This window comes from Rhinatrema bivittatum, chromosome 4 (assembly GCF_901001135.1).
Source record: "Rhinatrema bivittatum chromosome 4, aRhiBiv1.1, whole genome shotgun sequence".
Taxonomy (NCBI): Eukaryota; Metazoa; Chordata; class Amphibia; order Gymnophiona; family Rhinatrematidae; genus Rhinatrema; species Rhinatrema bivittatum.
The window spans coordinates 323,690,943-323,709,685 of record NC_042618.1 but is presented as its reverse complement, the minus strand read 5'-3'; the positions used below and the strand labels follow the sequence as shown (position 1 = coordinate 323,709,685).

General features: G+C 45.7%; 1 protein-coding gene across 5 annotated transcripts in view; it reads right to left on the bottom strand.

Annotated features, from left to right (window-relative positions):
- Nucleotides 1-18,743, bottom strand: part of ARHGAP44 (Rho GTPase activating protein 44) — a 413,328-nt gene that overhangs the window by 139,830 nt on the left and 254,755 nt on the right. For all 5 annotated transcript variants that reach the window (XR_003856511.1, XR_003856512.1, XM_029600314.1 and 2 more), the window contains exons 7-11: nucleotides 14,665-14,782; nucleotides 12,396-12,464; nucleotides 12,186-12,267; nucleotides 8,187-8,314; nucleotides 2,757-2,868 (exon numbers count right to left, since the gene is read on the bottom strand). Coding sequence is in view for 3 of the 5 variants with exons in the window: in XM_029600314.1 (XP_029456174.1) it covers nucleotides 2,757-2,868; nucleotides 8,187-8,314; nucleotides 12,186-12,267; nucleotides 12,396-12,464; nucleotides 14,665-14,782 (509 nt within the window). In the remaining 2 variants the exon portion in view is untranslated. The remainder of the gene's footprint in view (nucleotides 1-2,756; nucleotides 2,869-8,186; nucleotides 8,315-12,185; nucleotides 12,268-12,395; nucleotides 12,465-14,664; nucleotides 14,783-18,743) is intronic.

The window sequence follows — 18,743 nt, the reverse complement described above, 5'->3', positions numbered from 1 at the left end:
CTCAAGTCCCTGGTCTCCCAGACCCTCATCTAGTCCCCAAGTTTTCATTCATTGCAGTTTTTCTCCTGCTCTCCCCCCCAGTCCCCGCTCTTCCTTCCAATTCCCGAGTTCTAGTCTTTCCCTCCTCTACTTCTATATTTCTGGTCTTCTAGACTGCACCCCTCCCCCCACCCCAGTCCCTTGCTACCCAGATCTCTTCCCTAAGTCCCAGTTCTCCCTCTGGTCTTCCTCCCCTTCCATCCCTGAATCTCTGTTCTTCCCCTGCTCTCCTTCCCCCATGAATCCCCGTTCTTCCCTGTTCTCCGTCAATCTCAATCTTCCCCCTCTCCAAGGAGCTTCTCACTCACCTGCGGCCTGGCACCCCTAGTCCAATGCAGCTGAGGCCTCTTCACTCCTCCCTCCCATGGCCCACATGATAGGAACACGAGCCATTTGAACCACAGTACTCTTGTATCTACGGAGCCCTCACGCATCAAACATCAGCTATTTGAACTGCACGGAACCTGCATGTTTCAAATGCTGATGAGTGAACGGCACTGGGTTCTGCAGATTAAAGAGGCCTTATGATTCAAACAGCTCTTGTTTCAACCATGCAGGCTGCAGGAAAGAAGAGACTCCCAGCCAGAAGTGCAGACAGCAGCTGCATTGGGTTATAGGTGCTGGCTGAGGTTGGGGTGGCAAAAGGGTAGTAAATGATATCTTTTGTTTTGGTGGGGGAGGGGTACTTGCCACCCTGTAGCAATGCCTATGCCTCTGCTACTCATCACTCAACCAGTTTCTATCCCAGTTTATCACCACAGGATCTACCCGTAGGCTGCTCAGCTTATTTATGAGCTTCCTGTGTGGAACAGTGTGTTGATGTGCCTTACTGAAATCAAAGTACACCACAACCAGCGTCCATCCTTAACCTAATTCTCTGATCACCCAATGAGATTTGCTTGACCTGATCTTCCTCTTGTAAAACCATGCTGCCATAGATCCTGTACCTGGAAGGATTCAAAATATTCCACTATCCTTTCCTTAAGCATCTCCATTCAGTGGACACAATAATTTACCTGCCACAACGGCCAGCCTGGCAAGCATGTAGATGCCAGCCTATTTCTAATTTAAGCGGAGGAACAACACCTGTTTTGTCTCCTATCATCTGGAACCACTCCTGTCTCCAAAGAACTGCTGAACAGGATTAATTAGTGCAGCAATCAGAACCTAAGTGCTTTTAATACCCAGGGATATATCCCATGTGGCCCTATTGCTTTATCCATTTTCAGCTTTGCTAGTTCCAGGCAAACCTTCTCTTCTGCAAATGGAGAGGTATGAATTCCTCTACTGTATGTACACCTGCTGCCTGTGTGCCTTCTTCAGCATTTCTGCCTTATCTTCGTTGTCCTCCATATGTTTCTTCTTTTAATCTTTTAGTCTATCATCCCAACTCTTGCACTACCTCTTCTCACTAAAAAGGGGTCCCTTGATCATGGGGTATTAACTATGTTGCATGTCCCGTCCACGGCAGGCCCGCGACCGGGCCTACTCACCACCGGCGCCCAGCTTCCAGTCCTGGCCTGTCCTCCCTCGCAGCCTGTGCTCCCGAGCCTCCTCGACTGTTCCTGGCTCCTCTGTGGACCCCCTGAGTTCCCGGCGGGTCTCCCCATGTGTGCCACGGGGAGACGCCGCCGTCCAGCATTTTGTTGCTCTCTAGGCGCGCGTGTACGCGCCTTGCTGTCCTTTAAAGGGGCTATGGCGGGAAACTAACCCGCGGCCCCAGATGATGACATCATCGAGCCCTGCTACTTAAGGCAGTTCCCGCACTAGTTCCTTGCCTTGGCAACAGGTCTCCACGCTTGTCGTGTGCTCGTTGCTTGTCCTGCCTTCGTTCCTGGTTCCTGTTCCTGCCTTCGTTCCTGGTTCCTGTTCCTGCCTTCATTCCTGGTCCCTTCCTAGCCTTGCTTGGACTGATCTCTGGCTTTGACTCTTGCTACGCTTTGGACCACGCTCAGGATTGACCTCTGGCTTTGACCCTTGCTGCACTTTGACCTCACTCAGGATTGACCTTTGGCTTTGACCCTTGCTATGTCTGGACCACGCTCAGGACTGATCTCTGGCTTTGACCCTTGCTACGTTTTGGACTAAGCTTTGAACTGACTCCTGGCTTTGACCCTCACTCCGCCAGCCTGCTCTTTACCACGCTATTGTTATCTCACTGGACTTGGCCCTCTCAGGCACCAGCCTACTATTAACCGGATGTCTTCTGTTCTTGTTCCTGGCCCTCCTTGGTGCTCAGATCTCTGGATCCCTGCCTCATCCAGACCTGCTTCAGTCTTCCTGATACCTCTGCTAGTCCCTGGCTACCTACCACCTCACCTACTGGGAATCATCTGTCAGAGGTCTGCCTAAGACCAGCTGGCCCTGGCTCTCAAGGGCTCAACCTGCGGGGAATGTGGGCTGGTATTGGCGAAGCTCCAGTTGGCCTCCATCTTCCAGCCAGCTCCGCCTCCTGACGGTGGGAACCTGTAGGGCTTGCCCTACGGGTAGCGTCAACCCCAACTCGGTGTTAAGGGTTCACCTCTGACACAACAACTGAAGATCGTAAAGTAGGGGACAGGGAAATACCTACAGAACCTGAATTTATTCTGCTCCGAAGTGCCTAAAAGGCAGAATATAAATCAAATAGATAACTACATAACCTCTTTTCCACAGTGACGCTGCCTCCGTTTCTCCTGTAGAGCAAACTGCTGCTCCCAGGCTACTCGCTCACGTACCTGCAATAGCATGAGGATCTGCCGTATACTCCTGTACATCCACCACACAGCAGTCCAGGGCAGCCTTGAGTTTCTTCAGTTTGGATGCTGAAGGAGCCACTCTGAAGAGGCCCTGCACAGAGAGAAATGGAGAGAGACAGATCAGGCATTCCTCCTTCCTCAATCTCCCATCAGTATCTTCACCTTGATCTAGCTTCCTTACCCCTCCAATCCAATCCATTCCCAATCAATGCGGTGTCCACCTGGAGTATGTTAAAGGTGGAGTCCTTCAGAGGGCATGTCACATCAGATTGTTTCATTTACATTGTTCTCTATAACAATGCTCTGAAGCCTCTCACACAGGCCAATGCAATGTCACATGCGTAAAAACGTGCATCCAAACTGGGCGCTCATTTTTTTCAACAAGTGCACATGCACCTCTCCTGGGCACACGATGCTATAATTTAATGAGCTGCTACGTTAAAAAACATCGGGTGCCCAGGGGAGCTGTGGCTGTGTGTGCGTTGGGAAAATGGGTGCTCAATATGAGCGTCCATTTTCTCACCCCGCAGGAATAGAAGAGAGAACGATCTGATCTTTTGCTCTTTGGCGAATTTCTATGTTTTATGCATGCATTCATTTCATTTATATTACTTAATGCCTGCATGTTTCTGCGTATTCGGGTTATGTGTGTGTTTTTTCAGAGACAGCAGGCGACTCCTCTCCTCTCCCGTAGTCACCAATCTGCTCCTGGCAGCCCCCTAGAGCGCCTCGGTCGGAGGAACCACAGAAAAGCAGTATTTTTGTTTTTGAGTTGAGTCCTTGATGCGCGGCAAGACTTAATGACAGCTCCAGGGCTGGCAATAAATTTGCCGTGTTAAAAAGTGCGCATTGGGCGCATGACGATTTTTTGCATTGGGGGTGATACCTAATAGCCTCATCTAAATGGCATTTACATGTGATAAGCGCTATTAGCTATGCATTTAGAAACACGTTTTGGATGTGCTAATCTCCTTATTGCATCAGGTTAGTCTAGCGTGTCCAAAATGGAAGTCCACCTGCGGGTTAACCTGTGCCCTAGGCTGAGTGCACTTTACTGCATGCACCCCACAGAGTTTCAAATAAAGAATTCATCTTCCAGGTGGGGAAAACTGAACTCTTTTTGAAGAGAGCGAGCAACCCGCTTAAGTGTAGCACCTGCCATCCATTTTATCTTGTAACCGCACTCCCCGCTTTATAATAAAGCCTTGGATATAACACACTGAAACCTTCCCCTGCCAATGTGACTTTGCACAGCAATTTGTTATTTTATGATCTGTGAGGATTTTGCTATAGCAGATTCTCTTTCGAGGACAAGAGGAAAAAAGGATTTCTCCGGTTGCATCCTCTTTGTTAGAGAGGAAAAATGTACGTTGCTTTCTACAGAAGCAGAATAAGGTGACATATAGGGAGGGACCTGCATCTCAACGCATCACAGGAGATTGGAGTCAGAGTAGTATTTTCCAATGGAAACGTACTCCTCTCCCCCCGACATGCTCATCTCCCCTCTCCCTTTACTCTTCCTCTCCCTTAGCATAGACGATCAGGAGCTGAAAGGACCGAGGCTTGCATATTTCGGAGCACACGGTGAAAATGTAACCCAGCGGGCAGAGTTGGCTCTTCTTATTCCTCTCTGCCAGCTTTTTATTGGATTTCTCTTTTTTTTTCAGCTGGAGAGCAGCTGCTTATCAGAACATGGGATGGCAAAGGCTGCTTAAAGGTTTTTCTGGTCATGCTGGCACAGGGGATGAAGGAAGGGTGCACCGTGAGAAGAGAACAGGCATGCGGTGTAACTGCGATCTTCCCCACATAAACTACATCCCTGCCTTGCCATTTTACTTGCCCCGCACAGCACTCCCTTTGCCAGCCGTGACCTTGAGCAGAACGCAAGAATTCCCTACTTTTACATCCACTGACCTGATAACAGGGCCTAGGTGAGCCCCCCCCCCCCCCCCCCACCATCTGCTGAAGGTCACAGTCTTACGTTTTGCTCCAGATCCAAATGAAGCAACAACTTAATATCCTAATTATCCGTCACCCTTCGCCAATGATTCCTTTCTCACCTAACTTGAAAAACGAGTTGGTGCTGGTCAGACCTCTTAGTAGAACATTTCAGGTCCCACAGATCTTAAGTTACGTCACGGGCTGCTTGTTTGCAGGTCTGTGGGTAATTTGTACTCGTGGGTCCTGCAGCGTTTCCCTTTGAAAAGGCAGCGGCAGGCTGGCGCCGTGGGGATTCTTTAGTTTGCAGGTTCAACATATGCATGGCAAAGGACTCACAGAGATTTCAAACTAATACTCTGCTCTACAGTGAGTTGGGGGCGTGGGGAGGAGCAATGTTCAAAAGGTTTTTTTTTTTCCACTTATCCATGGAAATCCTTTTCAAAATTGCCTTTATTTTTATCTCTTTTCATTCAGCAAGAATGGGGAAATGTGAATCCGTATGTGGCATCTATCCTGAATATCCTGCCTACATACCCACATGACACAGATAGCTGTGCAGAAGTTATAAAAAGCATAAGAACTCTCATACTGGGTCAGACCTAAGGTCCATCAAGCCAAGGTTCCTGACTCAGACAGTGGCCAATCCAGGTCAAAAGTACTTGGCAGGATGCCAAATAATGGGGTACAGTCTTCCATGCTCACAACCAGGGATAAGCACTGGCTTTTCCAAGTCTAATAATGGTTTAGGATTTTAACTCCAGGAGCTTGTTTTTTTTTAAACCCAGCTATGCAAATTGCTTTCACCACATCCTCTGGCAATAAATTCCACAGTTTAATTGTACACTGAGTGAAACAATACTTTCTCCAATTTGTTTTAAATGTGCTGCCTATTAGCTTCATGGAGTGCCCTATTCCTAGTACTATCTGAAAGAATGGTTGTTCCCTGTTTACATAAGGAATAACCTATCACCTTGTGGAGTACTGTGCATGAACTGAAAAGTTCAGAAGTGGATCACAAACCCCCTTCCTCCCCATTGTGAACAACTTGCTTATACAACTCAGTGGGCATACTCTAATGCACGGAAACCACAAAGGTGCAAACAACCAAAAGGTAGAACAAACTGATTCCAAAACTCTACTACCTATAACATGAAGTAATCATAACCATTATAGTCATACTAGCAACTGTACCCGTTCTATGCCCGGGTGGCGAGCCTTTTTATTGGCACATATACTCTTGTATAAGCATCCCCAGCACTCCCCCTCTTTCCAACCAAGCTGTCTTTCGCACTCCCCCACACCCCTCTCCTCTCTCACAGACACATTCTCTCTCACCGGCATCCCCCTCCCCTCATATAGGTTCACTCTCTCTGAAACCAACAGTCAAGCATCCCCCCACCCACCCTCTCTTACCTCCCATGCTCTCTCTCACACCCTCCCCACCCCCCTCTCACCAACCATGCTGTCACCCCCCCTCTCTCACACACACATTCTCTCTCACCGGCACCTCTCCCCCCCCATGCTCTCTCTCACACCCTCCTGCTCTCTCTCACCCTCCCTTCCCCGACACACACTCTCTCTCACCGGCATGCTGCGGGACCCGCGCCATTTGCGGTGAAGATGAAGGCCTGGCCGCCGTTTGTGGTGAAGATGAAGGCCCGGCGCACCGTTTGTAGCACACAGGGGCCTTCCATTTTCACCATGAGCAGAAAATAGCAGCGAAAACTCCGGCATGCCGCGAACGGAGCGCGCCCCGCGGCACACGCTACATTCGTGGCAAAGATGAAGGCCTGGGCATGCCGATCGCGGCACACGGGGCCTTCCCTTTTTGCCACGAACAGTAAGCCAGGCCTTCATCCTCGCCACGAACGGAGCATGTGCCGTGGGACACGCTCCGTTCGCAGCATGCAAGGGTCTCCTCTGCTATATTCTGCCTGTCCCGCGATGGCCGCTGTCCTTCGTATCTCTGGCGTGTTTGAGCCTCCAAGGCGGCCAGGGAGCCGCTTGCGCCATCTATCGGCGGGCTGGGGAACATGCGCGAGCACTGACGGACATGCTACCAAGCCCGATATATTATAGCGCCATCTATCGACACGCTGCGGAACATGCGCAAGCACTGACAGACACACTACCAAGCCCGATATATTATGGATTACAAATATTTTTAATTAATAAACAAAGCTGATTAAAAATATTCCATAATTTCAAATGATCAAAAATACAATGAAACTGCATATAATGAACATGTGATCAGTATTAATCATACATAAACATCTGTAAAAACATTACTTGTATCCATTCCATTCACACAGAGAAAAATCCTATTTGAAATGGACACATTCTGGTAGGAATAGATTTAAGTACATCCAGATTAACGCATTTACTACCATCATCTTTATCTGTCAGCTACTTTAGGATACATGCTGTTCATTTGATTTGTTTTGTACATTGTCTCACTGGTATGGAAGTGAGACAATGTTTAATAAATTGTGAATATTGTTTTCTGTGATACCTTTGTATTATCATGGTCATTTTGTACTTTTTGGAATATATGAGTTGTTTGCAACAAATTAGTCAAATAGGATTGTTCTCTGTGTGAATGTGTGTGAATGGATACCAGTAATGTTTTTACAGATGTTTATGTATGATTAATATTGATCACATGTTCATTATATGCAATTTCATTGTATTTTTGATCATTTGAAATTATGGAATATTTTTAATCAGCTTTGTTCATTAATTAACGATATTTGTAATACGACTATAATGGTTATGATTCCTTCATGTCATAGATACTCTAATACTCTACGTTTCTATGTACCCCTTCCCCCCCTAGACTGACTGATCATTTCAGTCTAACCTTCCAACCAATCAGGAAGCTTAGCTTATCAGTAAGGGCTTCTATACTGACACTTAAACTAAAAAATATCTTTGGGGCTTTACCTTTTTAACACTTAATTTTCTAAATCCATGTTTATATCATCTGTATTGCTTAACTAGGCCCTGCATTATAAAGAGAATATGTATAGAGGCATCTCTGTGTTTGACAATGGCTTCAGGGTCACATTCCACAGCGCACGCATACTAATTTTTCTGTGTGTGTGTTGGGCCTTTCCCACTAGGAATAAACATCACATCGTTATTACTGACCCACACAGGAAAAGCTAGAATTACAAACTTGTAGCAATCAAGAATACCGATTTACATAGCCAACAAGCATTTCACAGCTGATTTACCAGAGAAGTGTGTCGTCGCCGCTGATAGTGCTGACAAGGCTCTGATTTCCTAAAAGCGCACACCCTGCACCAATAAGGCTGACAAGGTGCTGAACTGGACATTTATTTGGGCTCACAAAACATCCAGCAGACATCTCTTAACCACAGCGCAGCAGTAACAGAACTATTAGGTCCTACCCTTCTCCCTCCCCTTTTACCCCCTGCGGGGCGAGCAGCAGAAAACCAGACCCACCTCCTCCTGCATGCCGCACTCCAGCAGCATGGTCACGCAGGCCTCGATGGGGAAGGCGATCTCCCTGCCGCTCACTGCCAGGTGCTCCTCCAGCGCTTTCCCAAAGGAGGGCTTTTCTATCCAAGCTTCTGTTTCCAAAAAATTGTTCACATGAAAAAAAAAAAAAAAGAGGGGAAAGAGTTTCAGGGGTGAGTGCCAAATAAGCCTGCGTTCGGAGCTCTGCATCTGTTACTGTGGCTGCCAGAGATTCCTCTTCCAGCTGGGAGGGTTAATTGCTTGGGCGAAGAGATGCAAATGTCATGGCCCCTGCTCAAACCCCCCCAAATAAGGCACTGAGCTGGTAATGGTGTGGTCCTCAGCCTGCCTACTAAAGAGCAGTGTGGCTGCCCCTGTTAGTCCCTCGAATGCACAGATATAAAGGTTAATAAATAAAAACAAAAAATATATATATGTAAGGACTAACTTAATACATTTCTTGAATAGCTCTCAGGTGCTAATACTCCCTTCCTCCTGCGGTCAGAATAGAATGAGCAAAAAAAGACATTACCGGAAAAGATAAGTGAATCAAAAAAAGGCAATTCCAATTATAGGGTGCTCTGTCTATTTCTGCATATGCAGACTGGAACATGGGATGGGGTCACACACACACATGCGCTCTCTCTCTCTCTCTTCCTGATTCTAGCTCATCTTTGTTACTGGGACAGGAGATTAATAATTCCATATCTGTGCATTAATGTTATCTGTGATCAAAGAAGTAGAAGGGGTTTATCTGAGCTACCCTTCTCCATGCACACATCAAAACAACCCCTGCGGAATATACACGCAGAAACCACTATGGGTAAAATTTAGTCTTGTGCTCAGTTTTCAAAGGGATCCAGCCAAGTAACTAAGAAGTCACCGAACTAAAGCCCCCAGGGTGGAAACGACACTCCTCAGAGCGACTATGTCCAGATGCCTAAGTGCACTGGGTGCCTGGATTTAGCTGTAGCAAAACTGGGCTGCTCTGAAGGCACAGGTGGGTCGGATGGGGAAAAATGCATGCACTGTTTTGGCATCACCTTGCACCTGTGTGAATTACTCAAAATTGCCCCCCAGAGCAGCTTATGCAGTATCAGGGAGAGCCAATCTCAGAGCTAACGCTGGAACTCTGTCATCTACCTCACACCCTGAGAGCGATGGGCAGGCTGAAGGCACATGGCATGCATGCATTCTTCTGTGGAGGATGCTCGTGATTTCTGCCGAATCCAAACTCAACCACTGGACCTAGCCACTCTCCATTTCCCCAAATCTTATATACAGCTGTGATTTCTGCAGCTGGACACCCCTGGAACATTTTACTTTGAAATCAATAGCTTCTATTCATAATAATTTAAAGCCGAACATTATACATTGTTCTTTCTCTCTTTCAGGAGGTATAAAGCAGTTTCCTTGAATTTCCCTCCTCTCCCCTACCCCAAACCATGCACACACACACACTGCTAGTGACCTCCACCCCAGCAGTGGCTGCATTCATGCTTCTCCTGAAGCATTACTGTAACGAGTCTATCTCTTGTGTCTGGGAGAAAGCACAGTGCTATAAATTATTACTCGCTGCACTGCGATGATTTGGATAGTGGGAGGGTGGGTTCCATGTATTTCTCATTCCACTGATATCCCTCACACTCATTCGTACGTTCTAGCAAGGAAGGACAGACTAGTAAATTTTAAAAAGGGGAGTTGGTGGTGGCAGGGGCAGGCACAAACCCAGGCCCCTTCAGTTTGGGTACATTCTGTGCTTCAAGATTTGAGTTTTGTATGGAGTCAAGGGATGTTTTATTCACATATGGAGAACAATTTTCAAAGCCAATCCTGCAGGTAAAATGCACCTAGTTTTACCGCACTTACAGGCCGATGCAATACCGTGCGCTGGCCACAACGCACGGCTCAACACACGATTGAACGCATTTTGGTTCCTCAGATTTAATATCACAACAATATTAAATCAGAGGAACCGAAAAAAAGTGTCCTCAAGAATTAAGGCCTGCTACAGGCAGTGATTAATTTTTGCAGATTAAAATGTGGGCGTCGGGAGCACTTTTTTTTTTTTGCATTGGGGGAAATAATTAGAAGCACGTCCATAACCCCAATGCAAAACGGGGGTTAGCGCTTCCAAAATGCGCATCCAATCGAATGTGTAGGTAATAGCGCTCATCACATGTAAATTCATGTTGATGAAGCTATTAACTATTTCCCCCGATGCAAAATAAAAATTGTGCTCCCGACGCCCGCATTTTAACCCGCAAAAATTAACCACTGCCCGGAGCAGGCATTAATTCTTGAGGAGACTTTTTTTGGTTCCTCTGACTTAATATCATTGCGATACTAAATTATATTGCGATATTAAATTATATTAAATATTAAATCAGGCAACCGGGAGAGGTGGATCGGTGCGGGTTAAGGAAGCGGGTGCTTAATCATGAGCGCCCATTTAACATGCACCAATATTGCATCGACCTGACTGAGTGGTGGCCTTCCCGAGGATGGATGCAGGATGGAGAAGCCAACAATGCATGTAGGTTTGCATCTTCAAAAATATGCACATTATTTTGCTCCAAAAAACTATTTTTCCCTCTGGCAGTAATCAAAACAAAAGTATAAGAACATAAGAACATGCCATACTGGGTCAGACCAAGGGTCCATCGAGCCCAGCATCCTGTCTCCAACAGTGGCCAATCCAGGCCATAAGAACCTGGCAAGTACCCAAAAACTAAGTCTATCCCATGCTACTGATGCTAGCAGTAGCAGTGGCTATTTTCTAAGTCAACTTAATCAATAGCAGGTAATGGACTTCTCCAAGAACTTATCTAATCCTTTTTTAAACCCAGCTACACTAACTGCACTAACTACATCCCCTGACAACAAATTCCAGAGCTTAATTGTGCATTGAGTGAAAAAGAACTTTCTCTGATTAGTTTTAAGTGTGCTACTTACTAACTTCATGGAGTGCCCCCTAGTCCTTCTATTATCCGAAAGAGTAAATAACCGATTCACATTTACCCGTTCTAGACCTCTCATGATTTTAAACACCTCTATCATATCCCCCTCAGCCGTCTCTTCTCCAAGCTGAAAAGTCCTAACCTCTTTAGTCTTTCCTCATAGGGGAGCTGTTTTATTATTAGTGCAAAGCCTTATAGTAAAAAGTACTCATAGTATTTGCAACAATGCAACCAGTTTAATTCTTAGCCCCCTTTACATATAATGCCTGGGACTGCAGCTTACAACTAAAGTAAGCCATGCAAAATTCAAAACTGAAATGCCCCCTGAATGCCCATGACAAATGCAGCACCGAGAGTGGCTTCCCCACCACATTCTACCACCCGCCTTCCCGTATGAGATCACATCTACTGGAGATAGAGAATGTCACAATGCAGGAGGTTTTTCCCTGTCACCAGACTAACTTTGGCATTTGCAGGCTGCCAATTAGGTTGCTAAATGCATAGGTTGCCATTTTGTGATCATGGATAATTATTCACTGGCTACTGCACTAATACATTTGTTACTTCACATGCAGACCACAAAAAAAAAGAAAAAAAAAAAAAAGACTTCCCAGCTGAGATTCCAGTATCTGCCAACTCTAAGGTTTACAGTGTCAGGCTACAAGGAGGGAATGCTTAAGAGTATGGTTAATTAATTGACAAGCGATGAGGAGAGAGGTCAGTTTTTATTGTGCTGTGGTATTTATTTGCAATGTATTTTTATTATTTTTAATGTTTTTAACCTTATGTTATTAATATATATTATTGTCTGACTATTGATTGTGAACGTTCCAACTGCAAACTGCTAAGAAACTATGATTGGCAGTATGCAAATCTTTCAAATAAATAAATAAGTAGATAAGTAAACAAGCAAACCAGCAGATCAGTTTCAACCCGCTTCTCAAGAGACGGGCGGTTCTCAGCTGCTTCCCTCTCCCTAAATGAGTGCCATTGCAAATACCTCCCAGATGCCACGGGGGCTCACCTTGTTGTGCTTTAATCTGTGGCAGCATGGCCTGCAGGAGTGCTAAAGACTTCCTGTGGTACTCCGCCTGAACTTCTATTAGCTGGGGGAGAACAAACGACAAGCATAAAAATCTTATTGCACATCACCGGTAACCTAGTTTCACCCTGGGATTTCTGCAGGAAGCGCGGGAATGAGATAAGCAGACGGCTTTTCTCTCCTCTTACTTACTGTCTGAAAGTGGTTTGCATAGTCGATTTCTTTGGCCACAAAACTGTACATGTCAGCTGACAGCTGGTCCTGTTGAGAACACAAAAAAAAAATGTTGCAAGCCGTAAATCAGAAGGCATAATAAAGGCAATTATTTCCAGATGGAAGGGACAGACAGAAACAATGCCTCCTACATCTATCGGGGGGTGGCCATGAGAAACCTAGCATCAGTGGTGTTTTTTTGGAAGAGTGCTGAACTTTTAAAAAAAAACACAGAAATCAAAAGCATGACTCAGGTTCAGGTTACTTAAGGCCACTCAATCTTAGACGGTAAGCTCTATGTGGCAGGGCTTCTCGCAGCCTCTTGTCCTGGGACTGCTTCCCTCCCCATGCTAGGCGCTACAGCGGCCCACCCACTCTCTGCAGATAGGATGTCCTTTTGTGAAGCTTGCTTTCCCGCTCCTCAATTCTTGCTCAGCGTGTCTGTCTGCAAGTGCACTGCAGTGTCACTCGCAAGGTGAAGACAGGCATGAGCTCAACGCTGAGCCTTCCAGCTAGCTCTGCTTGACAAAAACCCGGATGAGTTGTGAAGCTTAAGTAGACTATGATGCGTCTGAGCGAGCCCACTGACCTGGGAGCAGTGGGGTGGGGGGTTGTTATAAATACCAGGCCGGAGGGCAGCAGACTCTGAAGGTAACATAGGGAAACATTTCCACCCAGTAAAGGTGGTGGGTGCATGCTGCACCTTAACCTGACCAGCGTTGTGTGGTGAAAGTGTTTATCAGAATTAAAAAAAAAAAAGTAGGCGGCTCCTTAGTGGTGGGAAAGCGAGGGCAGAGTCAGGTACCAGGAAAGGTCCTGCTGTACTGCAGTAGCTAAGGAAAAGGGGCAGAGTGGGTGGGCTGGGCCGTCTTTAGCTGCTGCCCATTTCTTTGTATGTTTCCTGGGTGCACATACTGTAACCCCCCCCCCCCCCCCCCCCCCCCAAATCCACCCCCGATTCCTGCTCTGTTTCACAGACTTGGAGCAAGTGAGAGGGGCCTGCAAACGTCAGTAGCAAAGGGAATACTGGAAACAAAAAAATCCAGCTTAATGGGCCTTTTCTGTTTGTCCACCCATATGCTATCCCTGCCTCTGAAATGTTTGCTTGTCCCTACTAAATTAGCAATGCAGGATTCCAGTGTACGGCTGTTACTCTACGTGCCTTCCTTTGGAAGAGGACCTGCTCTCCTGTCACAAAACTGGAGGTCCCCGAGGACTTTTTTTTTTTTTTTTCTTCGAAGTGAAATAGAGAAAACATAATAGTACATTTTATGATTAGATCAGAGGCAATCTCACGCTTAAAGGGTTGGTTAGAAGTTTGGTTGTGTACATTTCTGAATAGATCAGAGAGAATCTCCCTCTTAAAGGGATAGTTAGAAATTCTGTTCGTCATCATGGGTCAGGTATGGTTATGTGTCAGTGGTGTAAATTCTGCCCAAGGAGCCCTTCTATGCAGGTAATTTTAAAAGGAGTTACACGTGTAAATGTAAGACACTATTGTAGCAATTTTAAAAAGCCATATTTGCGCATAAAATGTACTTGCACATATCCTATGGACAATTCAATGGCATATATTGTAGCAATTTTCAAAAGCCCACTTACACAGGTAAAATGCATTTACATGTTTAAAACCCAATTTTAAGTGTGTAAATGCTTTTTAAAATCAGGCCCACTACTTGAGGGGGAGGAGGAATTGCAATCACTCCCCAGTACTCTGAGGTGGATCTTCACCCTTCATTCATGTAGCCCCTTCCAAAACTGTTGCTCAGGGGTCCTAAATTTGAACTTATGCAACTTGTAGTTCCTAATCAAAGGATTGTTCCAGGAGGCTCCATGCGAACGGACCTGGCTGAATTCATCAGTCTTAACTCCAGTCAAACCCAGTTTAATTTTGCAATAGATCTTGCCCCTCCCCCCATTTTCCCTCATTTTGAACTCCCAACTCCAGTAGGCCTAGGCAGCTCAAGTGCTCTTGGCAGCCAGGAGAAGCTGAAGGAAAGCATCTTCTGAGATATCCCTCACTGCCACTCCTTTGGTTGGCTGGCAACTCCACTGTGACAGCAACAGCCGCTGTCTTCTCTTCCTCCACAGTCTGAGCAGACTGCCTTCACAATAAGTGAGACGTTTTGAGGCAGTGATTTTGTCAGTATTGCCAAGTGAATTATCTAAAACTCATTTTGCTCATATAGCTGCTGCCATTTCAGCTATCGAAGACCTCTTTGTGTGAGACATGACAAGAGCCAGGTACCCTGCAGATCTCCACTCGGTTTGCTGTTTCTTCCATTTCTTCCCTGAGAGCATCAGCTTTGGCACCCGCCGGCTGTAGATTACTGGCCAGGCCCGAGGATTTAGCAGACTGATGCCACCTGATCGAAAGAGGATAAAAGCACCAAGTCATTAACCAACTGGAAAAAAAAGATTAATAATCCACTTATGCCTGCAGCACACATCCATCAGTACAGGAGAACAAAACACAAGAGTCAATTTAATATGTATATGTTGGGTCATCAGAGGGCTCCAACTCACCCAGGACAGGCTGAGCCAGGCCTGGTTTTGTCCCATGGCATGCAAGGACCTAGAGTTCTGACTTCCCTAACAGGATTACATCTTCATGCACGCAACGAGGCAAACCCAGAATCGGCTCAGTTAGTCCAAGGTAATGTGGAGTCACCGAATAAGTCTGGTCAGCAGGATGCATCTCCCTTGCTGCCTGAATCGTGCTTCATGAGGGTTTTGGAACCTGCAGGCCCAAACTCTGTAGCCTCAGGAGTTGGCAAATCCAAAAACACATGCACTAAAAGACATAATAAACTGAGGCAGGAAAATAAATATTGTGTAGATTTTATGTGATAAGGTTCAAACCGTAAGTATCTAAACCCAGGGCAGATACCTCCAATCCTCCGGTGCCCCAAACCGGACTGGTTTTCAAGACACCCACACTAACCTTTCATGGGTTACATTTTCATGCACTGCCTCCACTGCATGCAAATACATCTCATGCATATTCATTGTGGATATCCTGAAAACCTAACCGGCTTGTGGCACTTGAGGACTAGAGTTGCCTACCCTCATCTAAACCATAAGTACCTGTATGAGCAAGCCAAGCTTTTATAAATTAGTAGGACCCCTCACGTGCTCACTATAACACACAGAATCTGCTTCTTGCAACAGAATCTGAGAATTGCTGTATAATTGCAGAAAAGTTTGCAAAATGCCTGTCGGCTGACTGCCACTACCTTTCCACACCAGCCAGTTCAATCATTTGTTTTTCTATTCATTGCTTTCCCTGAGGAAATCAAAGCAACAAAGCAATAAAAAATATGACTAAGAACAAACATAATAATAAGACAATCATAACTGAAAATAAGAATATAATAACAGCAGCATTAAATAAAACAGCAGAATGTAAACATAATGATGGAATAATGATCACAGTAAAAAAATAACAGCAGCAATAATCACACAAAACTATGAAGTTGATATTAAATGGGACTGCAAGCAGGAAAGTTATCAGCATAAGGTTACCCAGATAACTATATGGTATCCCTGGATATTCAGTGAAACATACCCGGATAAAGCTAACCAGACATCTTCAAGACAGCTATTTTTCTAACCAGTTTTACTCGGCTAACTTTAGCTATGTAGCACTGAATATCAGCTCTTACCAGCATGCCACCATCACTGCCTCTTTCTCTGGCTAAATTTTGTGCTGGTAATGAGTGACACGGACAAAATTTAGCTGCTCAGCGGGGGGAGATATTAAAATCTTGGGTTTTGTCCCAATAACTCTAAAAGTTACCCATCAAACTCTTTGGGGTAAATATTCAAAAGCCATTTAGATGGATAATTCACAATGACAAATGTGGCATTTTCAGCCACTTATCCGACTAAATTCCGGCTATAATTTAGCCAGCCAAAAAAAGGGGCATTTCAGGATGTTCCAGGAAGGGGTTGAGTTGAATATTGGGTATATCTGGCTAGGTTAGCTGGATAAGCTTAGACCTGCTTGTGAACTAGAGGCAGCGCTGGAAGTGTAAGCTTAACGCAAGCTTATGCTTCCAGTGCTGTTCCTCTTACAGCAGCATGGAGAAACTGGAAGTAGAGCAGAGGGTCCCTTGCTCCCGGCAATTACATATAAAGTATTGGGGGGGGGGATGCAGAGGGTTGGGGGAAGGGGGGGGGGGGCACCATGACACTGTTAAATCTTCTGTGTGGGTGGGAGGGAAGGGAGGGGCAGCCTGATTTTTGCTTTTAGCAAACACTAGTCTGGGGGGTGACTCTGTCACATGTAAAGGATTTAGGGGGTGAGAAGGAACAGCCCGACAGGGCCTTTATAAGATGTTTTTTGGGGGAGGTGAAGGAGATGGCCTGTTGGCCCATTTATTTATTTGATTCTTTTTCTTAGCACTACTTATCCGGGTATCTTTAAAGATATCCACTTAAGTAGCATGTTATCCAGCCACACAAGGCCAGATAACTACAAACCTAACCTATTTTCAAAATAGCCGGTTAGGTTTTTTTTTTGCTATCCAGCTTCATGTTTATCCCGCTGAACATATGGGACCAGCTACCTGGCTAACTTTAGCTAGATAACTTGTCCATTAAACGGCCTATTGAATATTGGCCTCTTTGAGTATGGACCTGTATTATAACACCTCCGGTAGCTAATCAAGGTGCGAAGGCTTGATCAAGGAGCAAGACCATCACTGGCTTCCTGAATAAGAGAAAGTCATCAGGGCTACAAAATGCATTTGCAAAGAAATATCTTGCAAAATATTTATCAGCTCCAGAAGGGATGCTGGCACCTTACAGACCACGGTTCTAGCAAGGCATGTGTTTCCTGAGGAGGAGTCTGTGTCATCTGATGTATATTTCTTCTGTCCTCAGACTTCATCTGGCCATTACAGGGGCTGCTTTGGAATCAGAACTGGCCACGGAGCATGCCGTGGCAAAAAGAGTGTTGCTTTGACAGCTGCCTCGTCTAATACATTCATAAATCTGGATCTTAGACCTTAATTTATAGAATAGCTTACGACAAAATTACTATACGTGACTGCTGCATTACAGACCCCCTGCTGGTTATTAGTCATAGACAGGGCTTGTTTTACGGAAGCAGGACTGCTGTTCTTTCTTATTGCTTTGATGCCTGTTTGAGGAACAGGCTTACAGCTTACTCTCAAGTGTGCATTTTTAGGCAGTGTTGCTAAAGTCCTTCCTGGAAGCAAGTTGGCAGCGCTGTCTTAGCCCATCAAAACTAAACTGCATTTAAAAGAAAAAAAAATACATCTTTCTTTTAGGGAGAAGTGATCATCCTGGTTAGGGTAATGCATCCTTCATGCAAGCTTTCAGGACTGCCTGGGCTTGATCCCTGGCACCCGAGGAAGGGCTTCAGACAAAAGCTTGTACCCAGTAATCAGCCTAATAAACCATGTCATCTCTACCAAACTTTCTTAGCTGGCTGTCTTTGAACAAATTTTGATACGAAGTGTTCATCGATGATTCACTTCCAAGACAGAACTGAACACTTTAATATATTCGCCCACCAGACTGGTGACAGCAGGAGACTGTCTAATTAACTAACGTGCCCCAGAGACCCTTCCAGTGAGTCACGCTGTACCGGGAGTCGGTGGGAGGTGGGGAGGGAGAATGAAAGCACCCTCTTCATCAGCTGTGTTGGAATGCACAGGAGACACAAGCAAAGATTTTTTTTTTTTTTTTTTGAAATATCAACAAAATGAGAAGCTACAGAATGTAATATGTTGCTCTCTGCTTTCTCAACAGCTCCTGAACGCCTGCTGGGAGACAAAACAGCGCGGCTGGTGGGAGCCAAGGATGGCGAGCGTTGCAGAGCATTCTGCAAGCTCAGCCAGGCTGCTGCGGGGAAAGCGCTGCTCTGTCAGCGTGCCCAGACTCGGAATCCACGTCCATCACAGGATTACATCTTCATGCACGCAACGAGGCAAACCCAGAATCGGCTCAGTTAGTCCAAGGTAATGTGGAGTCACCGAATAAGTCTGGTCAGCAGGATGCATCTCCCTTGCTGCCTGAATCGTGCTTCATGAGGGTTTTGGAACCTGCAGGCCCAAACTCTGTAGCCTCAGGAGTTGGCAAATCCAAAAACACATGCACTAAAAGACATAATAAACTGAGGCAGGAAAATAAATATTGTGTAGATTTTATGTGATAAGGTTCAAACCGTAAGTATCTAAACCCAGGGCAGATACATCCAATCCTCCGGTGCCCCAAACCGGACTGGTTTTCAAGACACCCACACGCGAGGGGAGAAACGGGTCACACGAGCATTTTTTTTTTCATGTTTCATTTTCT